At 53.3% G+C, this 27868-nt stretch overlaps 10 protein-coding genes across 10 annotated transcripts; 4 read left to right on the top strand and 6 right to left on the bottom strand.

Annotated features, from left to right (window-relative positions):
- Positions 1-2511: 2511 nt before the first annotated feature.
- TRIREDRAFT_34221 (uncharacterized protein) lies at positions 2512-2811 on the top strand (the record flags this gene model as incomplete). Its single annotated transcript, XM_006968997.1, has 1 exon — positions 2512-2811. A coding segment is annotated over one exon (300 nt), but the record flags the coding sequence as incomplete, so codon positions are not given.
- Positions 2812-9382: 6571 nt separating this feature from the next.
- On the bottom strand, positions 9383-11767 carry TRIREDRAFT_69179 (uncharacterized protein; the record flags this gene model as incomplete). Its single annotated transcript, XM_006969027.1, has 3 exons — positions 9383-10759; positions 10853-11041; positions 11210-11767. The coding sequence occupies 3 exons, from the start codon at positions 11765-11767 to the stop codon at positions 9383-9385; spliced, it is 2124 nt and encodes a 707-aa protein (XP_006969089.1).
- Positions 11768-12364: 597 nt separating this feature from the next.
- On the bottom strand, positions 12365-13702 carry TRIREDRAFT_69381 (uncharacterized protein; the record flags this gene model as incomplete). The annotated part of the gene is made up of 1 exon (XM_006969026.1): positions 12365-13702. One exon carries the CDS (start codon positions 13700-13702, stop codon positions 12365-12367), a length of 1338 nt encoding a protein of 445 aa, XP_006969088.1.
- A 939-nt stretch (positions 13703-14641) lies between these two features.
- Positions 14642-16682, top strand: TRIREDRAFT_52144 (uncharacterized protein). Its single transcript, XM_006969079.1, has 7 exons — positions 14642-14776; positions 14852-14932; positions 15009-15444; positions 15522-15765; positions 15829-16190; positions 16274-16398; positions 16503-16682. Exons 3-7 carry the CDS (start codon positions 15222-15224, stop codon positions 16506-16508), a joined length of 960 nt encoding a protein of 319 aa, XP_006969141.1. The 5' UTR covers positions 14642-14776; positions 14852-14932; positions 15009-15221; the 3' UTR covers positions 16509-16682.
- Positions 16683-16708: 26 nt separating this feature from the next.
- TRIREDRAFT_69288 (uncharacterized protein) lies at positions 16709-17149 on the bottom strand (the record flags this gene model as incomplete). Its single annotated transcript, XM_006969025.1, has 1 exon — positions 16709-17149. One exon carries the CDS (start codon positions 17147-17149, stop codon positions 16709-16711), a length of 441 nt encoding a protein of 146 aa, XP_006969087.1.
- Positions 17150-17678: 529 nt separating this feature from the next.
- spt4 (transcription-elongation factor) lies at positions 17679-18220 on the top strand (the record flags this gene model as incomplete). Its single annotated transcript, XM_006969078.2, has 3 exons — positions 17679-17756; positions 17857-18110; positions 18187-18220. 3 exons carry the CDS (start codon positions 17679-17681, stop codon positions 18218-18220), a joined length of 366 nt encoding a protein of 121 aa, XP_006969140.1.
- Positions 18221-18491: 271 nt separating this feature from the next.
- TRIREDRAFT_69423 (uncharacterized protein) lies at positions 18492-19508 on the bottom strand (the record flags this gene model as incomplete). Its single annotated transcript, XM_006969024.1, has 1 exon — positions 18492-19508. The coding sequence occupies one exon, from the start codon at positions 19506-19508 to the stop codon at positions 18492-18494; it is 1017 nt and encodes a 338-aa protein (XP_006969086.1).
- Positions 19509-19839: 331 nt separating this feature from the next.
- On the top strand, positions 19840-20969 carry TRIREDRAFT_123903 (helix-turn-helix FIS-type domain-containing protein). Its single transcript, XM_006969077.1, has 2 exons — positions 19840-20690; positions 20760-20969. Exons 1-2 carry the CDS (start codon positions 19969-19971, stop codon positions 20863-20865), a joined length of 828 nt encoding a protein of 275 aa, XP_006969139.1. The 5' UTR covers positions 19840-19968; the 3' UTR covers positions 20866-20969.
- Positions 20970-24094: 3125 nt separating this feature from the next.
- TRIREDRAFT_111645 (uncharacterized protein) lies at positions 24095-24704 on the bottom strand (the record flags this gene model as incomplete). The annotated part of the gene is made up of 2 exons (XM_006969023.1): positions 24095-24591; positions 24674-24704. The coding sequence occupies 2 exons, from the start codon at positions 24702-24704 to the stop codon at positions 24095-24097; spliced, it is 528 nt and encodes a 175-aa protein (XP_006969085.1).
- Positions 24705-26702: 1998 nt separating this feature from the next.
- TRIREDRAFT_111644 (uncharacterized protein) lies at positions 26703-27722 on the bottom strand (the record flags this gene model as incomplete). The annotated part of the gene is made up of 2 exons (XM_006969022.1): positions 26703-27461; positions 27543-27722. 2 exons carry the CDS (start codon positions 27720-27722, stop codon positions 26703-26705), a joined length of 939 nt encoding a protein of 312 aa, XP_006969084.1.
- Positions 27723-27868: the final 146 nt, after the last annotated feature.

Genomic DNA, 27868 nt, shown 5'->3' with positions numbered 1-27868 from the left:
TCGTGTTGCGCATGCGTTCGCTCTCCGCTAGCGTCCCTCAACGCGTACATCCTCTATGCAGGGCAAAGTCGTTGACATACGCGGAACTTCGCTTCCGATGAACTGGCCAACGGCCGATCACTTGAGACACGGCTAAGCAACTAAAATAGCATCCGCCTTCCGGGATATGGAGACGAGAGTCCAAGTTACGGCGTGTACGAGGCGTTGCTGCGTTTAATCACGAGTGAGCTTGAAATATACCGGCTTGTCACTGTATTGTATATGACCTGTTCGGCGCCCCTTACACAATTCTTCGAATACCAACCCAGGAAGAACTCTCTCCCTGCCCAATCGAGTTTGTAGAAAAGCGGACTATATCAGAATGAGATCTCCTAGAGAATGAGAGTTACAACCGCCACCCGCATCTTGTCTCTCACCGCATCAGAAAAGGCGGCTTCGTGTAGTTTCGGTGGACACATGTCTTCCTCCGCTTCCTTGCCTTGCCTCCCCCACCTCCCCTGCGTGATGGGTTGCCCACGATGGCGGCTTCGAGATGAGCGCGGAAAGGAAAGAGCAGGAGTGGCAATATAAACACGTTGTGTGATTTCCCCCCTCCCAGTTCCGCGGGCTGTTATTGCTGTAGTATTGACTCTGTATATGGCTTAGTTATCCCGAGTATTCGGAGTCTATCTCGTTCAGTCCGGCGATCATTGCACCCACGCACAGACGACAGAAACTCTCCCTTGCTGTGAAAATAGGCGAATTGCCCGGGGTGGGCAAAGGGGGGGCAAACAAGGGCGGCTGAGCTGGCGGCACTGGGAGCCGACAGGTTGGTCTTTATCTCTACCTGCTTTCCTCTGACAATCTCTTGGCTTTTTCCATGCGAGCTGAGTGTCATAAGACATACATACGTAGATTCGAGTGCATATAGATCTAGGTACCTACGTTGAAGGGAGAATTCATATGTAGATATGTGTTGTGATCTCACCCGGCAGGTATCTATCTTACCTTATACAGTAGACTCGACCTGTATAAATCCCATTCAACCTGCAAATGCTAGATTTTGGTATCTCGCTGTTTCCCGCTTTATGTATTGCAGCCTGCATTGCCCATAGACAGCCGGGACAGATAGAGTCTTGCTCCTCGTCTTGCAAGCCAGCACATGGTATCTTCGTCGGATATTATCACCCATATCTCGATATGCGCGAGGGCCATCTGAATGGAATGCCTGGAATTCGATCGGCTTGTCGTAAACTGCACCCTATTTGGTCTAAAGCCTTGGCCTTATACATGCCTTGCCGATCCCCCCCTCTTACCCCCCATGCATTGCACCTACTACTTTTGCTTGTTGGGCGCGTATATACCTACTTAGTAGGTTGTCTCTGCTTGTAGGGCATGCGCTTTGTATTAGGTAGTATTTCGGAACTCATTTGTCCTTGCGGTGGCTGTTGCTTGCCTGTGGAGTCCCCGAACCCAGGCCCCGGCATGTCTGAGTTCTGGGATGCGACTTCTGATCTTGGCGGTGCATCGGTCACTTCTCAGGTCCGAAAGATTTCGGGATTTCCCAGCCAGCCAACCAGGTGCCTGGAACTCTACCCTCTCCCCCCCACATCGTCAGTGCAGCAGGTACAGGCACCAAACGGCGCCGTATCGGGTGCGAGGGCCTGGAGTGTCTCGGTACGGCTGCGGTACCGGCTCCTGGGCGTCCAGCGCTGGCACTCGCAGAACGCTGAACGCGGCCGCGGCTGAGCAGTACCTCTCTGATGCGTGGCGATGTGCCTGCAGGAGGCGGTATCCTGGCTTATTACGTCAGGGCTGGCTCAGGTACTCTAACCGTACCCTTTTCACGATGGCGGTACCTCAGGCACGAGTCTCGCGATCACAAGCGCAGATCTGAGGTGTTCCTTCCAACAGCAACCTGAACCCAGCCCGCCATTTAAGCACCCCCCTGTCAGCGCCTTGCGGCTCGCTACACACACCCCTCCCCCTGGCCCCCTCCACTGCATCTGTGCCTCTATTCTTCCCTCTTGTTTCTTTTGCTTCTCATTAGCACAGATATACGAGGCCGATCCCTAGGAAATTGCCCGGCTTGTTTAGCCTTTTCGATCTTCTTCTGATTTTTTTTTTATAAAGATCTGCTCCCTTGAAGGACCCGGCAGTTGTGGAATCTCTAGTTTCTCTTGGCCAATCTGCTCTTCTCTTCGCTTTTACCGAATTGTCTCGCGCTTGCCCAGAATTTATCTTTGTTATCATCCTCCATCAAGCATCGAACGAACATCATTGTTCTTTTCCCAGACATCTCAACGTTGTCCCCATTTCGTGTCATTTCTACTGGACCTGTACAATACACCACTTATCATCTTATATCCAGTTTTCTTCTCAACTCTCCCTCCAGTTCGACAAGCCATGGCGGCCGTAGCTCCTCCCCTCGTCCCCAGAGAGGTCGACTACATCCCTACCGAAAAGCTCATGACCATGACGCCAAATCACCTCCGGACAATGGTCATGAGGAACGGCGTCCTCTCCCCCAAGAAGGGTCCCTGGACTCCCGAAGAGAGCCAGAGGCTGGTAACGTTGGTGCGGCTCATGGGCCCCCAGGACTGGGTCAGCATCGCCTCCTTCATGAGCTCGCGCAACGCAAAGCAGTGCCGCGAGAGATACCACCAGAACCTCGACCCGTCGCTGCGGCACGACCCCATTAGCGAGGACGAAGCCCGGGCCATCATGGACCTGTACGGCAGATATGGCACGGCCTGGGCGCGCATCGCCGAGCATCTGCCCGGACGTAGCGACAATGCCATCAAGAACTACGTCAACGGGCTCGTCAACAAGACCAAGCGAGCCGAGGGACGCCATCACCAGCACGCCGGGAGACGAGGCTCGAGGCAGTCTATTCGCTCCGACATTTCTGCTTCCGCTGCTTCTCCATCCACGACAACCACCCCTGCCACTGCTGTCACTTCTTCGACCGTCATCTCTGCCCTGACTCCGTCGCCGCGCGGCTCTCACGCTCTTGAATCACCCACATTTTCCGACATGGCCGACTCGGACGGCGGCAACTACAACTACATGCTGTCCTCGGCGTCACCCTGCAGACACTTTACAGAGACTGCCGCAGCGCCTCACCGTTCCCCTCCGGCATGGAATCGGTCGCTGGCCCATTCGCCAGCTGCCCCTTACCCACATGCACTCTACGAAGCGTCTTCTTTCGAGCAGAGCCGCATTGGACACGTTCAGCGATACGATGGGTGGCGTCCCTCAACTCGTTCCCCCGAGCCGTCGTCATTCACGCACACAGTTTCACAGCACTCTAGCTCGGACCTCGCCAGATACTCGCTGTCTGGCCCGGCCTCGCGAGAGTTAACGAGGGGGCTGGGAATGCAGAGCAATGAACTGCCCAGGATAGATCCTCACTGGGCAAGGCACGGGGTGCAGCCATCTCTTGAACTGGATGTCGCCACCGCTCGAGCCGATCCCAGGATGAATATCGCCAATCTCCTCGGATAGGGCTCGACAAATATGCCCTGGCTGCCCATATCGAATCTTTCTTATTCGCATACTCCCTTCCCCCTTTTCAAGTCTCCTAATTATGTCATTCTTTCACCCTTATGTATTCTATATCCAGTTTTCATTCTGTCCTTCTCTTTTTCTTGATTTCTCCATTCATATTTTCTCCACCTTACTTTATTTCATAGCCAGTCACATGGTTTAACAGCCTGGTTAGGCATCGGTTTGTTGGACAACTCAGGGCGTGTTGCATGGGAACATTTGGTATATCAGGGACTTGATGCATCATGGTAGGCGCTCAGGATTATCATGGCATGTCTACAAGACGAGGACACTGCAGGGAATTTCATTTTCTCTTTCGCAAATTGGATCACTTGGACCTTTTCCGGTGTTTATTGCATAAATTCCCCCAGCTTCTGGCAAGGTAGTCGGCCTTGCCCTATCTCTCTTCTCTTCTCATTTCTTTTACTGCATGGGAATTGAACTTGTATTATCTTGATTTGATTTATTTTCCTTTGTTTCGGACAGAAACAGATTTCCTGTGTGGTGGTACCGAGGGCTTACTCGACAGGACCCGTAATGGCTGCAGATCAGCTGGGAAGGGTCCTGTCGAAGTGTATCAATAGAATAGAATCATCAGTCACGTCGACAATCGACAAGTTTTTTTTGGATCCATTTTTTCCCTCACATCTCCAGCTCAAACTCATAAAACAGGCACCATTCAGCTGTGGTTCTCCTGTGCTGAATTGCGCGGATCAGCCGAAAAAGAAAGACGCCTCATTTCGGACTCTATCTAAGCCGCCACACCAAACAAAGTTTTCGACCCAGCCCTCCGGATCAAGGCAGATTGGTCAGAATCAATGATATAATCGACTGAGAAAGTCCAACATCCAATACCGTTGGAAATCAATTGCTTTGTGGCAGACCAGCTCCAAGCGTCCTAGGATACTGACTCGACAACTCCGGACTTACACTACACTCAACCCCCCCTCCCCTCTCTTTTGTCCCCCGATCGCGAGCCACGACCCTTTTCCGCTGCGATCTGGCACCAAGAGAAGCATCGGGAACGCCTCTAACGGCCGGCGGATCCCTAGTCCAGCGACTGGGGTGGTTTGACCCATTCTGGGAGGAATGGTCCCCTCTAAAAAAATTGGACAAGAGGGAAGGGAAAAAAAAAATCACTACTACTAGATAGGTAGGCTTGGTAGGCACTTGACGTTGAGATGGAGCCTAGAAACTCAAGCGTGACTGTTTGTTTGCATGGGGAGCCCCCTCCCCCCTCTTCGACCCCCCCCCTTCCTACCATCTCATCCCTACCAGAAGATCGTCTCTTACTCCAGTTCGAACAACCATCTCTTTTCTCGCCCGTCGACCCCTGCCGAGACAAGTGATTTGCAACGGCTAGTGTACCAGTAAGGCAAGTGATACGCCCTGTTCGTCGGCAATCTTCATTTCTCTCCGGCTCCCTCTTCATCCTACCTATTCTTTTCGCATCCTTCATGCCCTCCCCCTCAACCCTCCCCCTTCCTTTGTTCCGGTATGGCGGGAATCTTGAGGGTTGAGAGAGGGAGGGGTATCGGGGGCTGGCTGGGGGGTCGGGGGGGAGAGAGAGGACCAACAGCCTCGACATGCAGGTACAATGGCAGCTGGAAATCTTGAGGAATCCAGGTTTCTGGATGGACAGGAATGTGCCTTTGTTTGGGGTAAGATAGATACGTACGTGCATACGTGTTTTAGTAGGTGCTAGTAGTCAGCTGAAGAGCAGTAGAATAGGGGGGGTGTGGGATAGGAAAAAAAAAGGGGGGGGGGGGGGGGGGGGAGCGGGGGACGGAGACTACGACGTGATCTGGGCAAACTTGCCGAGGCACGTCGAACACAGAGGCAAGGAATTTGAAATACCTGAAAGATAGAGCAAGAACAAGAGATCCAGAACTCCATACTCTTCATCTTCGGGCGTGCGTCATTCTGATTCCCCGGGACAACAATGACAACCCACAAGCAAAGGCTCGAAGTAAGAGGCGAACTTGAAAGAAAAGAAAGAAAGAAAGAGAAACAGGGCAAGAATTCCTGCGGAATCCCTCTCGCGTGCTCAGCGCTCGTATAAACCAACCAAACAAAAAGAGCCCACAGCAGTCTGTACCTAAACACTGGACAACAAACATGGCTTTCTCTTTCCCTTGTTTCCTTTTCCTTTTTTCCCTGGTGGAGAGTGTGAACATGTGCTACACCTAAACATTCCATGCTGCGCCAGCCTGAGCTTTACCGGAAACAGGCACCACGGGGTCCCAGCCATCTGGTTGTGTTGGTTAGACAGAACAGAACAGCTCGGGTCCAGGACGTTCCGCGGTCGGTAATGAGGCGCCCTTTTTGGGGAGGGGGGTTTTACTCCGGTGCGCTGGGTTCGCCGCAACGGTTTTTTGCTCCTGCAAAAGGTCTTGGGATTGTATGTACGTGTGAGGCAACCCATGTGCATCCTAAAGCATTCCCCATGTCTTGCCAGCAGTGTAGACGCCAATATCTTACAGGTACTCCTAGGAGGACATACTATCTATAATCTCTTTGAATAAGCCAAGTCCAAAATAAACTCAGTTCAAGACAATACAATCATGCGAAAAAAAAAACATTTCTTCTTCGTGGTGACAATGGACAACATGTAGGGACGGTAAAAGCCAAAGACACAGCAGACACAGGTCAACATGCCCCCATCTTCATGAAATGCTATATGCACACACCCCCCTCCTCTCCTTGGGGGAGGGGCGTCAGCGCAGTAAATCCCGAAAATTTTCGGACGCACCTTCCGAAGCCTCGCGCTGCTCAGCCCTTGGCGAGATCCGCTGCCGAAGGCGGGGCACGACGCGTGATTGGCCGCCGCCTGGGCGGGTGCTGAGCTTCCCGGGACCAGGGAGGGATGGATGATGACAATTGCAACAACGGGTGGGAAGGAGCAGGAGCAGCAGCAGCAGGAGGAGGAGGAGTCGCGCCTACCTAGTAGTCAACTAGCATCTACCTAGAGTAGGTGTTCCTTCCCACCTGGACTAGAGCATGCAAGGTCGTTGCAATGCAGGACAGATTGCAAGAGAAAGAGAAAAAAAAAAAAAACAAGGCAGGGATGTGGGAGGGACATGGGCAGCAAGGAAGGATAGGATGATGCTCCCCCACCCTCGCCATCGTGCCCGCAAAGAGCCCATCAAACTAACCGTTTTCCTTCAAACACAATGGACGAGATCTGGCCCGTCTGAATCAAACACCGTCCCTTGCTTCACTCGACCCCTTGTTTATGATCTTTTGACTTACTACTTGCCTATCTTGATTACCATCTTGGAAAGAGAAAATACGTCCCTTTGTGTGTGTGTTTCGTGCCTCGGCCCCGAGATTGTCTCTCTTCCCGGCTCTCCTCGCCCTCAACCGCCCCATGTCACGTCCACCTCTCCTCTCCTCTCCCCACCGGCATCTCATTCTCGCACCTTGACACTCCGGACGCCAGCAGGGGCAACCTAAGTGGCACATTCAATCATAGTAACTCGGAATATGACGAAATAGGGCTCAGGTGATGCTATCATGGTTACCCCTGATATAAGCGTCTTACCGCCCAAGCTCTGGCCTCGCTCTGCCCCCTCCACTGCCGGGACTGCGAATACTGTCCTTCCCAGACTGTAGGTAGGTATTCTTTTGATTTCTCGCCTTCTCCACCTAATGCTTGTCTACTTAGGTACTGGATGTACTAATCGGTCTTGCTTCCATTTTCAAGGGCTGCCCCGGCATGCCACCGTTGCGAGGAACGGATCTCGCCAATAGCTTGGCCGTCGGCCTGGGCATTATTCCTAAACAAGAGCTAGACAGGGAGCCATGGGTGACCAGAAAGAAGCCAATGAGCCCAACAACACGAACCAAAGAGAATGGTGGAAGGGGTGCAGCCGAGAGGGGGGGGAGAAAGAGGGGTGTCCTCTTATCGTTTCTGCTACCAAGGCGAGTAAAAGAAACGAAACAAGGGCATAGAACCCCGGCCATAGGTGCCAGGTGGTAGACAGACCAGTGTGTGCTTTCTCTCTTTGTGTGTCATGACATTACCTACTCATGGCAGCACATACCATGACTGCCTCCTTGGCCTCCTACACCCTCCAGATCCCCTCGCCAGGTTCTCCCCTTTCGCTTTCGAAACTCCCTTGGGCTTAGCCCACTTCTACCTTGATCTTCTTCCATTTTGCCCCCAACCAACGTCATCCATTCGTTCAGATAATTCCGGTGCCAAAAGGCTGGTTCCTGGGAGACCCATGCCGTCGTTCAGCTTGCTCACAAACCAACAACACAAAACAGCAACAACAACAAAGCACGAGCCAGTCCAGCTCCGACCCAACCAACAAAAACCAGCCTACTTATACTCACTTTATACCCGCCGCTTGCCGCAGACCTTACTTTGAACTCTAATTCGGACCCGAGGAGCGGGTGCTGGTCCCGGCAATCGATATAACGCACCCGAGCCAAGACAGTCGGGTATATAGACCAGCACATTTGTCCCCTGTTTGCCGATCCGGGGCACCGAGTGAACGTGTCTTTGCCGTCAATTTTTTCTTTTTTTTCTTCTTTTTTTTCTTTCTCCCTAACCTTCTTTTCTTCTTCTTCTCTTCTCCCTTGTCCCTCGATCTATGACTCAGATAATGAAAAGTAGCTTTGGTGGTTGGATGTCGTTGATTCGCCCACGCCACTGGGCCCAGAACCTCGTCTTTTGCCACGAGATATTGCGAAGACGCAACAAACCGCACTCGTCACCGTAGCATTTTTACCTTACCTTGGCTGTGCTTTGGGTACTTTGGCTGTTGTTGGCTGTAACTACTGTCCACATAGGCGCCTACTACTACTGTTCTACACTCTAGATGGTCGGGTGCCACTCTCTCGTCCTTCGACCCCTCCCCTCCCCCCTGGTTCTTTTTCTCATCAACATCTATTTCGCACATTCGCAGGCCCAGTACAAGTATTCTCTTTCACCATCATGAGCCAACATAGAGCTTGCCAAGTACTTGTCGCGTTGTGTCCGCTTCGAGTCTTTGTCGCGAGATATTCAAAGGGAAAAAACAAGAATTGTTGGCCTATGTTGAGACTCGGCCGCATTTTTGTTGTTCATATACATAGTGAGTGTCTATTTAGCACTTCAGTTGAGCTTTCTTGCATGCTAATATCATACCTTACATACATGAAGATGGAAATAAAACGCTGCTAGTGTTTTCTATATACACTACTAAGGTGTTATGAAGGAAGTTTATACTCAAGCTAACAGGATACAGCAATCGTAACAGGGATCAAGGTCTGTAAAAGCATTGTTTTTTTGTCATAGCAGTAGCAAGAATAATAACTATAATGAATTACATTATGCTGGGATGATAGGGTGCGGGATAGCTTCTCCCATTGTCAGACAAGGGTTGAGAACGATGCGTCAAGTACTGGGACGGTGGTAGGTTGTTTTAACTGCAGCTGTTTTGGAAAACATCAGCCACCAGTCATTGAATCGGGATGTGTATGTGATCCCAAACTCCCTTAGACATATCACGCAATAGAACTACGCTGCTTGATGATGGGACTGCTGAGTCGAGAGGACAAGACATGACGAGTACGATATCAACCTCGAACCATTACCACCTAGCCCAGGTCAGCACTTTACGCACAACTATCGCATATGCCGCATCTGATCTCAAATGGAAGCATCTACGAGCTCAGCCATCGTCATACGACGAACTTTGTAAAAGCTGATATAATCGAGATCTCACCAGCTTCGGGCAACCCCCCTTTCCAAGAGCGAAAAAGACATCTATATATGCTCACTTTTTCATCTATCCCTAAAATTACACTTGACATGACGTCCGCTAGAAGTACACACTCATACAGCTCTTGTACAAAACCCCCCCTAAACACTTCCAACATATCCCGACTTGGCCACACTGTTGACAAACAGCTCGCGGCACCGAACCTTGCTCTCCAGCCTCGCGCACAGCAGAAACGCGCCGCTCAGCTTCCGGTGCAGGCTGTACGTCTCCTCGGGCGGCGGCGCCAGCCGCTCGTGCAGCATCACCGGGATGAGGGCCTTGACCCGCTCCGTGATGGTCTGGTCCTTGAAGTCGTAGACCTCGGGCGCCGACGCGAGGAACGGCTCCGCCAGTGTCAGGACCGACTGGACGTGCGCGTCCAGCATCGTCCTGCTCTCGTGGCCCGTCAGGTAGCCCAGGCCCTCGGAGAACTTCTTGACGCCTTCCCGGTCGGACCGGGACGCGGCCTCGAGGAGCTGCACGTACTGCGAGATGAACTCCTCGGGGTACTCTCGCGAAGCGCCAAAGTCGAGCAGCTCGAGCTTGTTCGTCGCGGCATTGTAGAGGAAGTTGGTCCAGTTGGGGTCTGTCTGCATGAATTTGAACTCTGTAATCTCCCGCAGGCACAGCCGCAGGATCTGCGTGCCGATCCAGTCGCGCTGCTCCTGGGTAAACGACTTGACGCGGGTTACGCCGATGCCGTCCAGAAAGTCCATGGTCAATACTTGCTTGCCGGATGCCTCTGGGTACACGTCAGGGGCTTCGAAGACGTCCTCTTCGCCCCGGAGGAGTTCCTTGAAGCGCTTCGCGCATTCTGCCTCGCGCAAGTAGTCGCACTCCCAGCCCAGCTCCAGTCTCGCGTTGTCAATCGTCTTGTTCAGGTAGAGGCCCTTGGGGAGCAGCTTCGTGGCCGTCAGCAGGATGCCGAGGTTGTCCAGGTCAGAGTTGATGGAGTCGGCCACACCAGGAAACTGGATCTTGACGGCCACTCGCTTCCCGTTCGACTTGAGCACGGCCTTGTGCACCTGGCCAATCGACGCCGCGGCAATAGGCTTCTCTTCGAATTCGCTAAACAGGTCTCGCCAGTCGGAGCCAAGGTTGCTGGCCAGGACCCGGTCCCGCTGCCACGCCGGCATGTAGTCCGCTCGGTCCTGAACCCGCTGCAGCACCTCCTGGATAGGGGCTGGCAGCATCTTGGAGTCCTGGAAGCTCATCATCTGCCCCAGCTTCAGAGCGGCACCCCTCATCCGGGACAGCTTGGCGACCAGTCTCTCCATATTGCCGCCACTGAGCAACACGGATCCTTGGCCGCCGCCCCCAAAGGCTCTGCTGACGCTCTCCGTCACGGCTCCGCCAAGCATGCCGGCAGCCAGGCCGCCGTAGTTGAGGATGCGGCTGAATCGGGTAGCCGGCACTTTGGATTCCCGCAGCTGATAGCTGGGCACGTTTGCGGGCGGTGTTTCGGGGACGAAGGCCTCCTTGACAGCTTCGACTGTTTCCGCATCCACCTTGCCGGTGTCTAGCGGCGACTCTTTTCCTGGTGTGGCCTCTGCTGCGGACTCTGACGCAACCTGGGCTGCAGCCTCTTTTGTGCTTTCTGGTGTAGCTTCCGATGTGGCTTTGGGTACAGCCTCTGATACAGTTTCCGGTGTAGCCTGAAGTGTGGCATCCCGTAGAGGATCCCGCCGAGCTTCGGATTCAGACACCTTCGCCTCGCCTGGCGTTGACACGGAGGATCCAACAGACTCAGAGGTCTGACGCTGAACAGACCCAAGCTCCGCTACATCAGCGCTGCCACTTGTAGACTCGAGCCTAGTACTCAAAGGGCTGGAAGTTGTTGTCTCAGCAGTATCTGCCGCGACTGGAGGAGGAGAAGGAGGACGCGGCCAATACCGCAAAGGGTGCTCCTTTCCCGGCCCGCCTCCCACAGCCTGTCTTGTGCTCCTCGCCGGCCCTGGTTGTCTGCGTAGTGATCCCAAGATCTGCGAGCCCCGCGCAATATGGAAGACGTTGATGTCAGCTCCCTGAGGCACGCCCAGCTCTTCGTTGAGCTTGTCTCGATCCTGATCATGAGTCGCAGAAGATGTCCTCGGCGCTTCCTCTATCCTCTGTCGCACAGCATCGTCTCCTGACAAGGAAGTCTTGAACGCCGGCTGTTCACGGACCTTGAAATCTTCCACTTTCAACCCCTCTGAAACTGGCGTGGACGAGTATGAAGCCGCAGACTCGGACGCTTTCCTGCCAACGCCCTCACCGTCCACGCTCTCACTCTCCACCGCCTGACTCCCACGAGCAGACTCATTCCGCCTTGAATCGCCCGCCTGCGCCGCACTGCCGACAGCCTTGTTCCTCAACAAAGCTCCCACGCTCGACGTCTTGCTGTAGACGTCTAGCTGCCGGCCCCGAAGAGCGACATGCTTGGATGCGACTGACCGAGAGGCATTGAGAACCGCTGCGAGGTCAATCGCAAAGTCCACAAACCCCATGTGAACTCGCCGAATCCGCAAACAAGAGGGAGACGTGAGAAGGAAGGCAATTGGGGAAAGCAATGGCTGGGTATGCTCCTAGTAGTGACGATCGAGGCTTTTTGATATGGTTAGTGAAGCCCATGAAAAGGCCGCCAAGTTTTAGCTATGTATGTCGTCAAATTATGCAGTTAAGCGGGGCGACGAAGCTGCATGTCACCAAAGCAGCAACAGTGAGGCAGAGTCTATGATTCATACAACATACCTTATGTCTAGAACTAGGTGCTTAACTGTACAGGCTCCGGAAAATGCAAAGAGACTTGACTGATTACACGGAAATGAAGTTAACTTGGTGCTATTGTGATTATAATTCCAACTGTGAACTTGTATGGCCAACTGTCGACCTTCTAGTGAGCAAAGAGTATTTCTGGTCTAAAGACACATCCTTGCCATCCCGCTTTTCCTATCAGAAACGCCATGCTAATCCAACCTCCAAATCAAATCTCGAAATGAAATCACACGATAAAAATAGGAATAGAAAATCAAACTCCCAAGGAGTGCTGCTCTTTGAGGCAGGGAACATGACAACAAGCAAATGTCCACGTCGACAACACACCATCACTCTGCTTTGGGTGGCTTCCTGCTGACACTCTTCAGAAGCGAGCCTTTGGGCTTCCTTGGCGTTGCTTGCCCAAAGGGTTCGCCTGCTTTCCCCCTCAGAGGCGTCGCCATCTTGCTCCATAGTCGCTGCGCAGCTGGTGTCAAGCCTTCCGATACTCTGGGGCCGCTGGTGAATCGCGGTGTCTCCATCGCAGTCGCCTTGCCTGTGAACCCCCTCCGTTGAGAATCACTCTTAGACTTAGAGATGCGCTCCACCATTCGTTCATGAAGAAGCTCTCGCTTTCTCTGGTCTTGTATCTTGAAGGGATTCGTTGCATCTCCAGGTCCCAGATTGATGATAGGCGCGGGCTGGGTTGCAGCACCGTCGCCGTCTTCGTCATCTACAAAAGCGTAACCGTTTACCCGAGGAGTTTCGCCGCCGCCAACAATGCTGGAATCGAGATCGTTCTGACGCGGCTTTCCCGCAATGGCGTCGCGCACCGACGACATGGTCGGCGACGGCGGCCGTTGCGGCACGTGAGGCTGTGGCATCCTTGTGTTCTCGTAGCTGATGGAACGTGGCGCCATTCGAGACTGCTCCTCTGCGCTCTCGGCGACCGTCTTGACGCCGTCCTCGAGGCCGTCCGGGGTAAACATTAAGCCATTCCTCGGGGCTGCGTTCCACGCTTCCGGCCGCGCCGGCCGCTCTTCAACATCCTTAATGGCCAATAAATCTCTCTTGAACCCGTCATCAACCAGGCTTCGAGTCTTTTCCAGCCTGTCGGTGACCTCTTTCTGCTTGATCATCTGCTTCGAGGGCAGCTTGTTTCCGCGCCAGAGCCAAGCGTACTTATCAGCCCTCTTCTGGTTCTGCCTGTCAATCAGCTTATAGAAGCTCTCGTTGTCCTCGCTAGTGTAGGTCGCCTGAAATGCCGACAGGCTCAGGTTGAGGTCCAGCTTCGGCTTGTCTTGCGCGACGCTTGTTGCCATCGACGCTGGTGTATCCCCGACGAAACTAGTAGGTGTCTGGTTGCCGCTTGTAGCGTTGACTGTTGAGGCTGATCTGGCGGGTTTGCGACCAGGTGTCATGACGCTTCGGAGCCTTCGACCGGCGCTTGTTATCCAGGCCGCATCCTTCGACTCCAACGCGTCCAGGTACTCCTGTTGAATCTGCGTCTCCAAAAGGCCCGGAAAGAAGTCTCTGGCAATAATCTGAGAGAGGGCCTCGGTGTAGGCATCCTCCTCCAGCACCCTTTTCGGTCTCTTGATCTTCTTTGCTGGAGGCGGAGGTGGCATCAGGTCAGTGTCGGTCCTCTTGCGCACCAGGGCGCTCGAGGACCCGGCCGCGGAATCCATCGCCAGCCGCGTCAAGGCTGAGCTCAATGCACTTTGTGAGTCTGTGGCGTCTAAACTAAGTCGTGAATCGAACGTTTGTCATGAGCGTCCCATTTGCCGTGGGTCGAAACAGTGGTGGTTTTGTTCCTTGAGTGACGATGTGAGAGATTGTGGTGTTGATGCAGAAGTCGAAGTTGGCGGCCTTTGACGTTGGAAACGCATTGAACAAAGAGCAGAGCCGCTATGGGGCAAGTACCGTGCGGTTGGCGGTACTTTGGACCACTGCCGTCACTACAGCACACCCCTTGTTACTTGCCCCACAGTCGCCACCACATGTACACGCGCACTTTGCACTTGCACGTCATGCATCTATCCGATCAGCTGGCGCCTGGGTGGTCACCCATTTGATCGGGCAGACCGTTACAGAGGCCACAGGCGGGCTCTAGGGCTGCACAGCGGCCGAACGTCGCCCCCGACAGTGCTGGAGATGCGTACCCACAGGGCACATGGCAGCGGCAACAGCGCAGGGCTACAGGGGGCGAGGGGCGCATCGAGGCCTTGGAGGCTGCACTTACAGTACACCTCATGTACGGCACTTGCAGCCCCTTCTCCTCATTCGGGACCATGTTAGGCCCAATCGAGAATCCACTTCGCTTCCCCAGTTCTTTATCGATTCTCGATTCCCATGGAACACCACCAAAGGTTTTGGGCTCTCTTGCAAAAAGTCCAACTGCTTCCACTTCTCCCTCCAGATCCTGCGCCTGCGACGCTGCCTGGCTTCCTCGACGAAGAGAGCGTCTTTCTTGTATAGAACTCTGCCCGAGAACCATTTTATCTCCGAATCCTGCGAAATTTCCCCGCGAGAGCTTGGCGCACACGATACCCCAAATCTCGAATCCTCGGATCTCTTCCCCGTCTCCCCGCGTGTTCCAGTCCTGATTATCCTTCTTCAAGATGTCGCAAACGGCTGTCGACTTGAAGAACCAAGGAAACAAGGCTTTCGCAGCTGGAGATTACCCTGCGGCAATCAACTTCTACACCAAGGCCATCGAGGCCGATCCCACCGAGCCCACGTTCTTCACCAACAGAGCCCAAGTCTGTACATCCGATCTGCACCGGCTTGTTGTCGGTACCGTCGACGGCATCGTGGCTGACTGGTTCTCTCTCTAGGCGTACATCAAGACAGAAGCATACGGATATGCGATTGCCGACGCTGACAAGGCACTCGAGCTCAACCCGAACCTGGTCAAGGTAACCATGACTGCCATCCGGATAGCTTGACATGTGAGTGGTCGGCAAGCTAATCGATGGACGTTTTCTTATATAGGCATACTTCCGCCGAGGCCTCGCCCGCACTGCGATCTTGAGACCCAAGGAGGCCATCGAGGACTTTAAAGAATGCGTTCGGCTAGACCCCAACAACAAGGATGCGCGACTCAAGCTGGAGGAATGCAAAAAGATTGTGCGCCAATTGGCCTTTTTCGCAGCCATCGAGGTGGGCGATGAGCCTTCGGCTGCGGAAGGGCTCGACCTGGAGCACATGGTCGTTGAGGAGGGCTATGACGGAGTGCGGCTGGGCGACGAGATGACCCAGGAGTTCATCGACGACATGACTGAGCGATTCAAGAACGGCAAGCTCATTGCCAAGAAATACGTCTATCAGATCCTCATTGCCGTCAAGAAGATTGTGTACGAGGAGCCCACGATGGTGGAGGTGGACGTTCCTGAGGGAGTCGAACTTACAGTCTGCGGTGACACTCACGGTAAGCAAAACATATCGAGCCGAGGTTATCCTGGTTGGCTATTCCCAGGGGGCTAATCCGTTTAATGCCATATCCAGGCCAGTACTTTGATCTCATGGAGCTGTTCCGGCGCAATGGCAGCCCATCTGATAAGCATTGGTACTTGTTCAACGGCGATTTCGTCGATAGAGGGTCTTGGTCTACCGAGATCGCATTACTGCTGTACGCCTACAAGTGGCTGCGACCCAAGGGTTTCTTCCTGAATAGAGGAAACCACGAGACGGACGACATGAACAAGGTGTACGGCTTCGAGGGAGAATGCAAGGCCAAGTACAACGAAAGGTAACTCTTGAACTTTGATTCTGGGTATTGCTGGGTCTCGAGGTTGACTGACACCTTGCGCAGGATATTCAGGCTATTCTCCGAGAGCTTCTCCGCATTGCCCCTGGCGACGCTGATCGGATCCAAGTACCTGGTTCTCCACGGCGGCTTATTCTCCGATGATAAGGTCACGTTGGACGACATTCGCAAGCTGAACCGACACGCACAGCGCCAGCCCGGTCAGGCGGGCCTGATGATGGAGATGCTGTGGACCGATCCTCAAGACGAGCCCGGCCGAGGACCCAGCAAGCGAGGCGTCGGCATGCAGTTCGGCCCCGACGTCACCAAGCGTTTCTGCGAGAACAATGGCCTCGAGGCCGTCATCCGAAGTCACGAGGTGCGCATGGACGGCTACGAAGTGCAGCACGATGGCAAATGCATCACAGGTACGTATCAAGTTTATTTGAAGATGATACATCCCATGTCTGTATGTCCACAGAATAAAGCTAACCAAGACACTCTTCTTTAGTCTTCTCCGCCCCGAGATATTGCGACTCAACCGAGAACAGGGGCGCTTACATCAACATCGGACCTGATTATAAGCTGCGATTCGAGCAGTTCGACGCGGTACCGCACCCGAACATCCGGCCAATGGTAAGCCTCCCTGATGCTCTCTTCCCCATGCTTCCGCTAGAACGAGTCCTGATGTGATACGTAGGCTTACGCTCAAAACTCCCTGATGTCGTCTCTCATGTAAGACTTGAAGCCAAACAGAGGACAGGCGAGTAAGGACTTGGAAGAGCCTGAGAATGTTTCTCTAGCACCTAGTTGTCCAAAGGGGTATCAAGTTAGAGAAAAGAGTGAAAGAACCTGAGAAGGACCTGAGAAAGACGGCCATTTAGAGGCACTACTTAGATATACCCCGTTGTAGATTAGGTATTTCAGGTTATGCAGCACCAATGCCTCAATTGTTCCACAGCTCATCTTGTCCATGGCTCCCAACCATTGCGCCAAGCCAGTCAGAGCACTGCTTGACCCGCAAGAGGAAGTCGACGCCTCCATCGCTGGAGCCCTTCCAGGCCGTCAGCGCGGCGGCAAAGGCCCCCAGGTCATCTCGAGGAACCCGGATCCAGCACTCCGAGGCCTCGACCTTGAGCACGTCGAGCGGGATCGCGGTGCCCGTCAGCCCGAGAAACTGGCGCAGAGCAGCCGTGCAGTACGACTTGACTTGGAGGTTGTCGAGCTCGACGGCGGCGGCCGCCTCAGGAGGGTTCGTCAAGAGCTCCAGATGGATGTATGAGAACGGCGGTGTCTTGATGGTGCACGTGAGGAGTTCGTGCGTTTTGGAGAGCCTTGACTTTTCGAGAATTGATCTTTGCGAGGCTGGGGCTGTTGCTTCAGACATCTTTTGTATATGATATTGCGTGCAATGCGTGTAAGTTGTGAGAGTGGTTGTTTGGGTTGGCAGCTGTTGATGGGTGAAAATCCAGATTGCGTTTGGTGCATGATTTGCGTTTAGATGCATCGGTTCATAGTGTCATTCTGGGTATTATTGGGCCCTGATCTGTACATTTGGCTCACACAACAGCCATCCCTACTGATGATCGGAGTTCAATACTGTGGAAATAGAAATTAGAACATAATTAGATTTCGACATAGAAAAGCCAAATTGAGCTATCTTTCCATCTACAAGAAAAGACATGACAAGCAAAGATTGGTAACTGTTCAAAGAGATTCGAGCTCCGTTGTTAGCACAGAAAGGTACGTACCTCCCATGCGTCTCGGAAGCAATTCCGCATTAGCGCCTTTCCCGCCAACCCAATCCATGGACTTCTATTCCGTCTTCAACACTTCCTTCAGCCTTGCCAACCTCGCCCCGACAAATCCCCATCCTCATCTCTCACACTTCTTTCAAGCACTCCATCACATCAACCATGTCCAACTTCGTCACCCCCGGCCAGCAGCGCTACCTGCGCGCCTGCATGGTCTGCTCCATTGTTATGACATACAGCGTGCGTCTCCGCCTCCCCGAGACTTCCCTCTCCTTGTCTCTCCTACCACCGGTAGAAACGCGAATCAACTCCGCTAACCCCCTTCTTAACCCCCCAACAGCGCTTCCGCGACGAAGGATGCCCCAACTGCGAAGAGTTTCTGCACCTCATCGGCTCGCAGGACCAGATCGAGAGCTGCACCTCCCAGGTCTTCGAGGGCCTCATCTCGCTCGCCAACCCGGCCAAGTCGTGGGTGGCCAAATGGCAGCGCCTCGACGGCTACGTGCCGGGTCTCTACGCGATCAAGGTCTCTGGCCAGCTGCCCGACGAGATCCGGTCCTCGCTAGAGGATGAATACCGGATACAGTATATCCCGTACGTACAACGCAATCGATGCACACGACTTGGGTATCATCGACAGGAGGGACGCTAACGTGTGTTGACAATGCAGGAGAGATGGCACGCAGACCGAGACGGATGCCTAATACAAAGGGGCAAATAGCACGATATGTCATTTAGCGTTTAATACGGGCGAATACGGCGTTATAGGTTCGGGAATTGAGAATTTATTAGACCTCAAAGACTGGGTAGTCATTTGAATTATTATTCAAGACATTATGGTATCTGTGGAAAATGCAAGCGTGCTGCGAATACCTCCATTCTATATGTAACCGACGCGCCGTGGCCAGATCAGAATTCCAAAAGAAAGAAGAAAAACGCCATATCAACCCATCGTAAATGCGCCCAGCACTGTGCCTAATTTGTCCTTTGCTTCTTACCACTGGGCATCCCGAATCCGACAGAGCCGCTGGGTCGCTTTCTCTCCATTTCTTCCTTCATGATCCTCTCGGCCTCACTCATCTTCTTGGGCTGCTGCAGTATGGAGCCCTTCTTCGATCCTGAAGCCAGCGCATTCTTCTTAGCCTGCGCAAAGACGTTCTTGGTCTGTGGTTTTTCGCCGAGCTTCAAAGACACTCCGCCAAAGCCTCCCTTGGTCGCAGCTGGTTTCGGTTGCTCCTCCTTGGGGGCGGCCGTGTTTGTCTCCGCAGACTTTTCGCCGCCTTTAGGTTCTTCAGGCTTGTCCTTCGTGGCGTTCGGTAAAGGCTCGTCTTCCGGCTTGGGCTTAGGCTTCGCACCAAATGACAATTTGATTTTTTCACCCTCTTGTCTCTTGAGCTCCCTGCCTTCCGCCTCCTCTTCACCCTCTGCATCGCGTTTGCCGGCCATCTGCTGAGCTCTCTTAATCTGCTCTCGTATCATGCGCTGCTCGATTTCTTCGTCGCCCTGGTCTTGTGCTTCTTTCCTCCTCAGTGCCTCTTGTCGTCTGAGGGCGTCGGGAGAGTTGTCGATCCAGCTGATGTGCAGTCCCTTTTCCGTCTCCTCAACCCGACATATGCCTTCCCTCCCCAAATACTTTGCAAACTCGGTCAATGACGGCCACTTTGTCGCGTTCATGTGAATGTGTTCCTTGTTGGCAATGTATTCCTGGTAGAACTGGTTCAGGTGCACCTGCTTTTCTCCGTGCGCCGTCCGCAGCAGCTGCAGAAAGTCCTTGAGGAACTCGTCGCTGTACTGGTTGATGAACTTCTTGGGGTCCTCGCCGACGACGAGCATCTGCCGCACGTGGCTCTCGGACTGAGTGTGCATCTTGAAGCCGTTGGCATCGCGGCATTGCTTTTCGCAGACTTGGCAGTACCACCGCAGGCGCTGGAGGCCTTTGGACTTGAGCTTGTTGCTCAAGTGTTTGGTCGAGCCGACCTCTGCTTTGGGCATTTTGTGTTGTTTTCGTAAAGAAGTGAAGCCAAATGTCCTGGTATTTTTTGTTTCAGAATGAGCGCTTTAGTGTAGCCAGAGATTGGAATATGAGATTGGGCTATCAGGTTGATGGCAGCGGCAACTTTTGATTGAGGGTGCGATGGATGAGTGAGGTAAGTACCTATCGAAGGTTTGATTGTCAGAGCCCAAGTTAAGGCGCGACTCAGCCTTGCAGGGACAAAAGCTTATCTCTTATCGCCACCTTAGCTGCTGCTGACATGGGTCTAGGGGGTGACATTACCTCAGCCTTACCGTAGGATCTCTTAGCTCGGCACCGACAATGATTACTGTTGCTGCATCAACGCCACTTCAACTTTCTTTCTCCATACCTTAGCAGTTACATGACCGGCATCTTGACTCTTCAACTGCTGCTTCGTACTTCACCCTCACACGGCGATAACCAAGACCGCATCTCACAATGTCTGAGCGAAAAGTCCTGCAGAAATACTACCCCCCGGATTTCGATCCCAACGACATCAGCCGCCGTCGGGGACCCAAACCCACAGGGCCGAGAATCCAAACCGTCCGACTCATGGCTCCCTTTTCCATGAAATGCCTGAGCTGCGGCGAATACATCTACAAGGGCCGCAAGTTCAACTCGCGCAAGGAGATCCGACCGGACGAGAAATACTTGGGCATCCAGATCCTCTTCTTCCACATCAAGTGCACGCGATGCAGCGCCGAAATCACCTTTCGCACCGATCCACGAAACACAGACTATGCAATGGTCAAGGGCGCCATGCGCTCATTTGAACCATGGCGAAACAAGGAACTGGCTGAAGAGACGCTGGAGGAGAGGCTGGATAGGCTGGAGCGGGAAGAGGCCGAAGCCGCGGGCGAGGAAGAGAAGAACGCCATGGAAGACCTCGAGGCGAAGAACGCCGATGCTCGACGCGAAATGGCTGCAGCCGATGCGCTGGACGAGATTCGACAGAGAAATGCGCGGATACATCGTTCGGAAAAGGAAGGTGTGGATTTCGCAGACACCATCATTCGTTCTGGAGATGAAGAGCGCGAGCGGCAAGAGAGAGAAGATGCTGAGGCTGCCAAGAGAGCATTTGCGGCAGCCGCTAATCGGCTGAAAACTCTTGGCCCAGAGAACCCTGGCGTTGTGGAGGAAGTCGTTGAAGTTGCTGAAGTGTCTGGGCCGATGAGTGGTGATAAGGCCGTGGAGGCTCCAGCTGCCTTGGATTCCAGCGCGGCGACCAGTTCCATGCCGCCGCCGCCACCGCCGCCGTCATTCAAGAGGGCTGTGAAGAAGAAGAAAGACCATGCTGCTTTGCTCGGTATCAAGAAGAAGCCCTCTTTAGTATAGCGAATATTGCGAGAAGGGCGAGGGCGAGGGCGGGAGCAGTTGTTGATTTGGAATCCGAACTATGAGATATGGAATAGGTTCGGGATCATCCTGAATTTTCTATGCGATGTACATAATAAGGAAAGAAGCCTTATACAAGGCGCGAATGGAGGATACACCTGGGTCGCATAATGAAAATTTTACGTAGCGTTTCTTGTCACATAACACATTCGATCATCTCACATCTACACGAAGGAGCATCAGAGGTGGTAAAAGTGAATACAAACGAGTGATTGCATTGGATTGAAACCTCATCAGTTCCATATTGCCTCGTTAACTTGCTATTATCCTCCATTGAAGGTGGCTTCAACAGCCTGATATAGCCTGACCCCCCCTTTCGCCATTCCGGTGACCGTGTATATACCAGAACCCAAACAATACCCAGACCACCGCGGATGGTTCTTCCATGCCATAAACCGATTAACGCCATGCGTGTATCATATATGTTCGTTAGAGAAAAGAGTAAAAGAATTAAAGCGAGCGGCGATTAGCGAATGGCTCGAGTAGGCTCGTCATCGAAGTGACGCAACAAATTGCATTTTCGGCTGCGTTGCAAAATCCGTGTTCGAAGAAGACGTTTGTGTCTATACTGGCAGTCCAAGACGTGGACTACCTATGCCATGATATGGTTCGGCTGCCGAGCTGTCCGGGCAGTACCACACTGTGGGCAATGCCCAGGGGTAATAACTGCACCATGATTGAAACTTTGCTATGATGGCGAGTCAAGCGAGATACGCGCGCGGGAATCGAAAACGCTCGAAATCAGAAAAAAGTAAAGCTCCGCTAGACATGACGCCTCATTTTGCTTTTGGACACCCGCAGATCAAACGCGGGAAACTAGATTGTGGGAGCCGTTCCGTTGGTCATGGATGTGCCGACCGATGATCGGTTTCTGGAGCCGGAACTTGACGATGACAGGCCGCCAAAGGCCTGCATTTGGCGTTTCGTGTGGTCGTGGATGAAGCGGGAATAGCTGGAGATGCTCTGCGGAGGAGGAGGGGACTGGGGGATGGAAACATTGAAGGCGTCTTGTGAGCTCGGCATCATGATTTGAGGTTGTGATGAAGCTTGGGTGTTAAGGTTGTTTGAGGTTGAGTGAGTTGGAGACTGAGCGACTTCAGATCGGAGAGGCTGATGATAGATGAGAAGTTAAGGTGGTGGTTGAGGTTGATGTGTTAAGACACTGTATTATGATTGTAGATTGTTTGTCGTGTAGGGCTGTCTGAGAGGAGAGAAGAAGAGGTTGATATAGACAGGAGTAAAAGGCGAGATAGTGGTAGGCAAGGCTGGAGTAGGGCGTCGATGACGTATTACGCGAGATGAAGCAAGTAAGGACAAGGCTGCGGCAGGAAAGAAGCACAGATGTCGTCGTGGCGAGCCAGAAAGGAAGGAACGAGGCCCAGCCGCGGATCTCAGGGTCTTTTTATAAATCTCACCACCGGGGTCCTCCACCCAATTCTTCCCCCTCATTCGACCTCGACATGCATCTCGCCGACCAGAGACAACGGCTGGAACCCCTACTGTGCTGTACATACAGTAATCAGAATGGGCTGCATGGGCAAGACTACCTAGTAGGGGTCCTCGACAACCACCATCTCTGCTGTGTACATACCTACATTCAGTACAGTGTTATGTATTGTCCCCTTTCTTTGCGTCTCTGCCCTAGACCCCATAGTCTGCCTCACACACGCACAAGCAACACACACACACACACACAGGACAAGCCCTCACCCCCTTCCACGCCCCTCCCCCTCCGCAAGCCAAAACGGCCGCTCTCCATACATACAAACGAGCTGATCGGCATCTGGACGAATCAACCGGCGGTAGCTCAGGTGAAAATGGCGTACGACCTGCTAACAAGCGCTGCAGTAGCACGTCGACAAGGGCCTGTTCCCTGCTCGAAGCCTGCTGTTTGGCCACCGCGAGTGATGCTGATAATCGCCTCGCAATCCCCATCGGTCCTAGACGCCTCCACCGCCGCTCATCCACTTCCTCCGCATGAGCTCGACACCCGTTTTGGACCGGATGGGCTGCTGCTTCGCTCAGGGTCCTGCTGAGGCCCACGCCACCACAATCATAGTGGAGCGCCTTGGTGGGATGGCGATCGTCGTCTGGCATGCCACTGCGTACAGGTACTCGTACTGTCTTGTACGGTGGACATGTGTAAGAACGCTTTCCCAAGGCTTCTTCCAAGTTTTGGGGGCGGACAGGCGAAAACGGTGGCCCCAGGTCATGGCTACCGTACAAGACAGTACGCAAGGATCTGTCTCTGCAGCAGGCCTTGGAAAATGAGCAGCAGCAACCCAGCGTGTGCCTCATGCTCGTCACGCGCATGTCATGATGCCTCGCTTTGCCCGCTGCGAAGGCCGTTTCTGGTACGGATAGGCACTCTGCAGGATCTATACCGTCTTGGCCGTCTACGCATTCGGCATCGTACGGTGATTACGCGGATCACTCCTTACGTGCAACCGTGGTGCCGCGTCCCAGCCATTCGTTCCACGAGCATGAATACTTCGCTGATGCTTTGTTGCTCGTGGCGGCTGGCAACTAGGCTGCAATCATCCTATGGAAGGCAATGCGGTAATAATGGCACACCAGCAGGACCATTCTTATCCACGACAAGATGCACCCATCAATGGGCCGACAACCCGTACCTATCTCGCCATTTTCGAACAGGCCACTGTGGGTGGGATTCGAAGTGTTCGAGGCCTTCGCTTTGTGGCACAACAGAGGTTGACAAGGTTTGCGACCAGACATGCGACTTGTCTCGGCACATGATTGACATGGGTATTGAGCATCAGCTCTGCTATCTCCATTCTCGAGCTTCCGTCACGTTGGAAAACCGGGCCCTGCGGACGTTTACACTGGGCCGTTGGCCGATGCTCGACGCGAGATGCAGCAAGTTGTACTGTGGTACTGTGCATGCCCAAAGATCTCCAGAAGACGAGAAGATGTGGACGAATTAGACCAGCCTTTCAACTCCTTGGCTCATTAATTGCGTCTTGCTTTTTGGTCCAGTCCCAAGTCGACATGCTATGAGACTTTAGGGGAACTCGCTGCCATCGTCACCACTAGCCAAACAGAAGACACGGACATGTTCAGTGCACAATCACATAATACCCGTCTATTATGGCTTTGATCTCAACAAAGTTTACGCATCGAGATCTAAGCGGCGCCACTTGAGATTACCTTAACATGATTCTTTTCGAAGAAGAGTTCCAACTGCCGTCTTCACATGGAACATGAACCACAGCGACAGAAGCCCAGATCCGCCTGCTCTTGGTTCGATTCCACCCTCTCCCATGGCATTGCGCCGTCCCGTCTGAATGAAGTCACAAACGGCACAAGGAGGGCAACAGTACGACGAGGGCCTCGTCTGCCATGGCGGCCGTACTGTAGGGGCCCGTGCCGCCGAATCAGCAGCAGAAACCTGGCTGGACTTTCGACTGAAGCCGCGGTGCGTGATGTCACCTTCGGCCCCACAGGGGAAAACGGTGACGGTGATTGAGACGTAAAAACGCTGCTCGATCCGGGCGACGTTTTCGCCTCCTCCGTCACGAGCTCCACACGGACGGCCTTCGACGACATAACGGTGCGTTTGAGGCATTCCTTGGAGGGCTGCCACCTCGTGTGAAAGCTTCCACTTGGTGTTGATGATCGTCAACCTTTCGGCTCTCTTGATCAAGGCTTGTTAGTAAACTTGCCAGGCGCTTGTTCAATAACACACAACCCATCGCTTGCTAGGGTACGCTTCATACGGAGTACATACGTCCGGCTTCCCCAACGACGTTTGGATGCATGTTTGAATCATTGGGGTCCACCTCGAGCAAGCTTCAAGGTTCCTGCGTCACAGACCCAAGATCGACGTCCTGGCTTTTCGACAAGGTTCCCTGTGCCAAGCGAACCAAGCTTTTGCCCACCATCGCATCATTTCCCCAAGCTCTCGATGGAGCCTGGCCTAATAGATCGTTAATCCTTATTTTGAGTTGCCTTCGTGAGGCTCGCCGTGTTGGACGGCACCATCCGCGAGGTTTTCGACGTTTCTGTGGACCGAGGGTGTCTCTACAGGCCAACCAGCGTGGCTCGATCCAGCAATTCCATGTATCGTCTCCCAGATCTTGTGTGGCCGTAACCGCCAGTTTAATTCATCTACACCTGGTGATCCACTCCACGCCACAGCATGGACCCCTTTTTTCCTCGAGACGTTCTTGCTGCGTTTTGGGGAGAAGCTGGCCAGGTGAGCGAGCGGCTCACCCACTTCACCTTGCTGCACCTATTCAATATGTCTTCAAGGGGTCATTCAGCAATTCAACTGGCACCTAAAGAGGAGACGATCATGGCCCCCAACGAACAATCCGGCACTCATGGCCCTGTCCTGCAAGAAAGCCAGCATTGCCCCATCCGGAAGACTGGGTGCAGACCTTGTTGCCTGGCAAAATGGTCAGCAACAACATCATCATCCGCATCATTCCGTGTCATCCTTAGGTTGAACTGTTGCCAAAAAGACGGCGACTTACCTAGAGCTAGAGAAGAGGCTATTCCCAGTGCAATAAGCAACAAAGGACATGCACATGTAGCTTGTGGGGGTGTGATGAGCAAAGAGAATGCCATTCACGTCATGCCCGCATGGCTGTGTATGACGTTGCGCGGACCTTGCTATTTGCCCCCTTTCAAGGCAAAGAGTCGACCAACCCTATCTGTGAGGGCCACACGAGGCTACGCCTGTGTTGTGACAGCAGTAGGAAGGGTTCTTCCAGAAGACGAGAAGTCGCATACACCATGCGAATAGCTTCCAGAGATTGGGCTGTTGACCGATCGCTATGATGAAACTGGCGTTCGAAACCTGGCCATCCACATAGCTACCGTGCTGGAGCCAATCGATCGATAGAGACCGCTAGGGTTGCATCCGACTCGCACGAGCAGCGTCATATCCCCGACTGTGACGAAGTGGCAACTGCTTCCTTTCGCTTTGCAACTTCTCCTCAGGCTTATCGTGATACAGCAGCGAAGATTACTTGTTGCCCATTGGTTTCTGGCCCTCAACGCCTTAGCAAAGAAGGGCCGCTTTTTGAGGGTTGGCGATCATACGACGTCGTTTGATATCACAGACATGGAGCAGTTGACAAGTCGGCCTTGAGGTGATAAGTCATGACATTCCTTTGACCCAACCCACGCGCGCTTAACGGGACAATCGAAACAATGAGATGCAAGTCATCAGTATGCCGACGGGCTGCAGTAGCAGTACCAGCAACTTGCCTCACACCATCTGGGCGATTAGCTTCGGGGATTTATGACCTCTCAAGAGTCTCCTCTGATACTGTATGAAGCAATCTCTAGATTTTCCATTAGGGGCAAGTCAGCCTGTGACGCAAAGACTTGGGTTAGGGTAGGGAAGATCTGCGGTCTTGCAAGTGGGATTTGTCTTGTGTAAGCCTCTAAACTTAACTCTCCTGTGCTTGATTGCGATACCATGAAGTTGCTGGGGCTCAAATCTTGGCGACGAAGACTTGCTTTCTGGTATTGACTTCATGAGACAATGGCTTCCACCAACTGGCAGCCATCATCTGGTTGCCGCTCGTAGACCTAGAGACGACCCAGAGAGAAGGGTAAGTGAATAGAACCGGTTATAGCTCCTCGCTTTCTGCAGTAGTGTCTTCCCACGCCCGCTAGGTCCAAGGAAACAGAAGTGAATTATTACAGAACCTCCGTCATAACGCATGAAGAGTACAGTGCGATACAAAGACGGCCATGGAAAGCAAGGTGGTAGCAAGTAGTAAGTGAACAGCCGCGGGCATTCCCTAATGACGCCTCGACACCCTCTCCAGGTGAGCCAACTCCTTCTTCTCCTTGGACGCCACCTTCTTGCGCTTCCGCTCAATGGCCCTGTCGACCTGCCCCTTGCTCATGTTGGCATACCTGTTGAGCAGCAGCTGCTTCTTCTGCTCGCTCTTGCGCAGGTAGAAAGGCTGCTTGCCCTGCGCCACCAACTCCTTCTCCTTCTTGCGATGCTCCTGCAGCAGCCTGGCTTCCTCCTCCTTCTTCTGGCGGGCCTTTTTCTTGGATTCCATTGACAGCAGCTGCCGCTTGAGCTCCTCCTTGGCATACTCGTCCTTGGTCTTCTTGATCTGCGCCCGCAGGTCCGCCATCTCCTTTTCGCGATACTCGTCCAGGAAGGCGTAGTTCTTGGCGAATTTGGCCTCGTCCAGCGGGCCCGTCAGGACGTCGAAGCGCGGGTCGCGGGCCTTGCGGCGCGGGTCGGGCAGGATCTCGCGGCGTCTGCTGACGGGCTTCTTGGATGTCATCTCCTGCGGCGCGTGCTTGGAGCTTCGCTTTGATGATGTGTCGATCCGGCTCTTCTTCCTCTGCTCTCGTTCTTGCCTCAGCGCCTCCCTTGATGATGGGGCTCCTGGTTGTGCTTCGTCCTTGTCCTTGCTCCCATCGGCGGCCTTTTTTCGTTTCTTGTCGGGCGGTGGTAGACTGGCTGCTGCGCGGGCTAAGGCGCCAAAGGAAATGGATGAGAAGTCTGTCTTGGGTTCATCTTCTTCGGCTTCTTCAGACTGTTGGAAGACATTCGAATTAGTAAACGTAGATCTAACTCGAAGAGTATTGTTGCCTGTGTGTTGCATAAAGCTGCATACTTCTGAGCCAGACCCTGAAGCAGAGTCTTCGTCCTCGTCGCCGCTGTCGACTTCTGATTCTGACACCTCTTCGCCTGAGGAGTCGTCGCTGGCACTCAATCCAGGCTCCCAGTCCTCTTCGCGCCGAGCTTTGACACGGCGTTCGAGCCCCAAAGCGCCGAGTTTTCGTTTGGAAGACATTGTCAATGGGATGCAGAATTGGTGTTTGTGTTAGTGTACTAGTAACCAGTAGCAAGTAAGGTAAGGTAGTCGACTTGAGGATCCTGCCATAATAACGAGACGCTACTAAGCTGCAGCATCTCGTGCTAGACAAATTATTTTTCTGG

Source organism: Trichoderma reesei (genome assembly GCF_000167675.1).
Source record: "Trichoderma reesei QM6a unplaced genomic scaffold TRIREscaffold_28, whole genome shotgun sequence".
Classification (NCBI taxonomy): Eukaryota; Fungi; Ascomycota; class Sordariomycetes; order Hypocreales; family Hypocreaceae; genus Trichoderma; species Trichoderma reesei.
Note: the sequence above shows the minus strand (reverse complement) of the source record. Positions and strands in the feature narration are given on the sequence as shown.

Excerpts from the sequence above, each read along its gene's own strand:
- TRIREDRAFT_52144 (XM_006969079.1), top strand. The coding sequence starts at position 15,222 with ATGGTCGTTGAGGAGGGCTATGACGGAGTGCGGCTGGGCGACGAGATG. Across the intron at positions 15,445-15,521 it reads AGTCTGCGGTGACACTCACG|GCCAGTACTTTGATCTCATG; the intron begins GTAAGCAAAACA and ends TGCCATATCCAG. Across the intron at positions 16,191-16,273 it reads CGATGGCAAATGCATCACAG|TCTTCTCCGCCCCGAGATAT; the intron begins GTACGTATCAAG and ends ACTCTTCTTTAG.
- TRIREDRAFT_123903 (XM_006969077.1), top strand. The coding sequence starts at position 19,969 with ATGTCTGAGCGAAAAGTCCTGCAGAAATACTACCCCCCGGATTTCGAT. Across the intron at positions 20,691-20,759 it reads GTCGTTGAAGTTGCTGAAGT|TTCCATGCCGCCGCCGCCAC; the intron begins GTCTGGGCCGAT and ends CGCGGCGACCAG.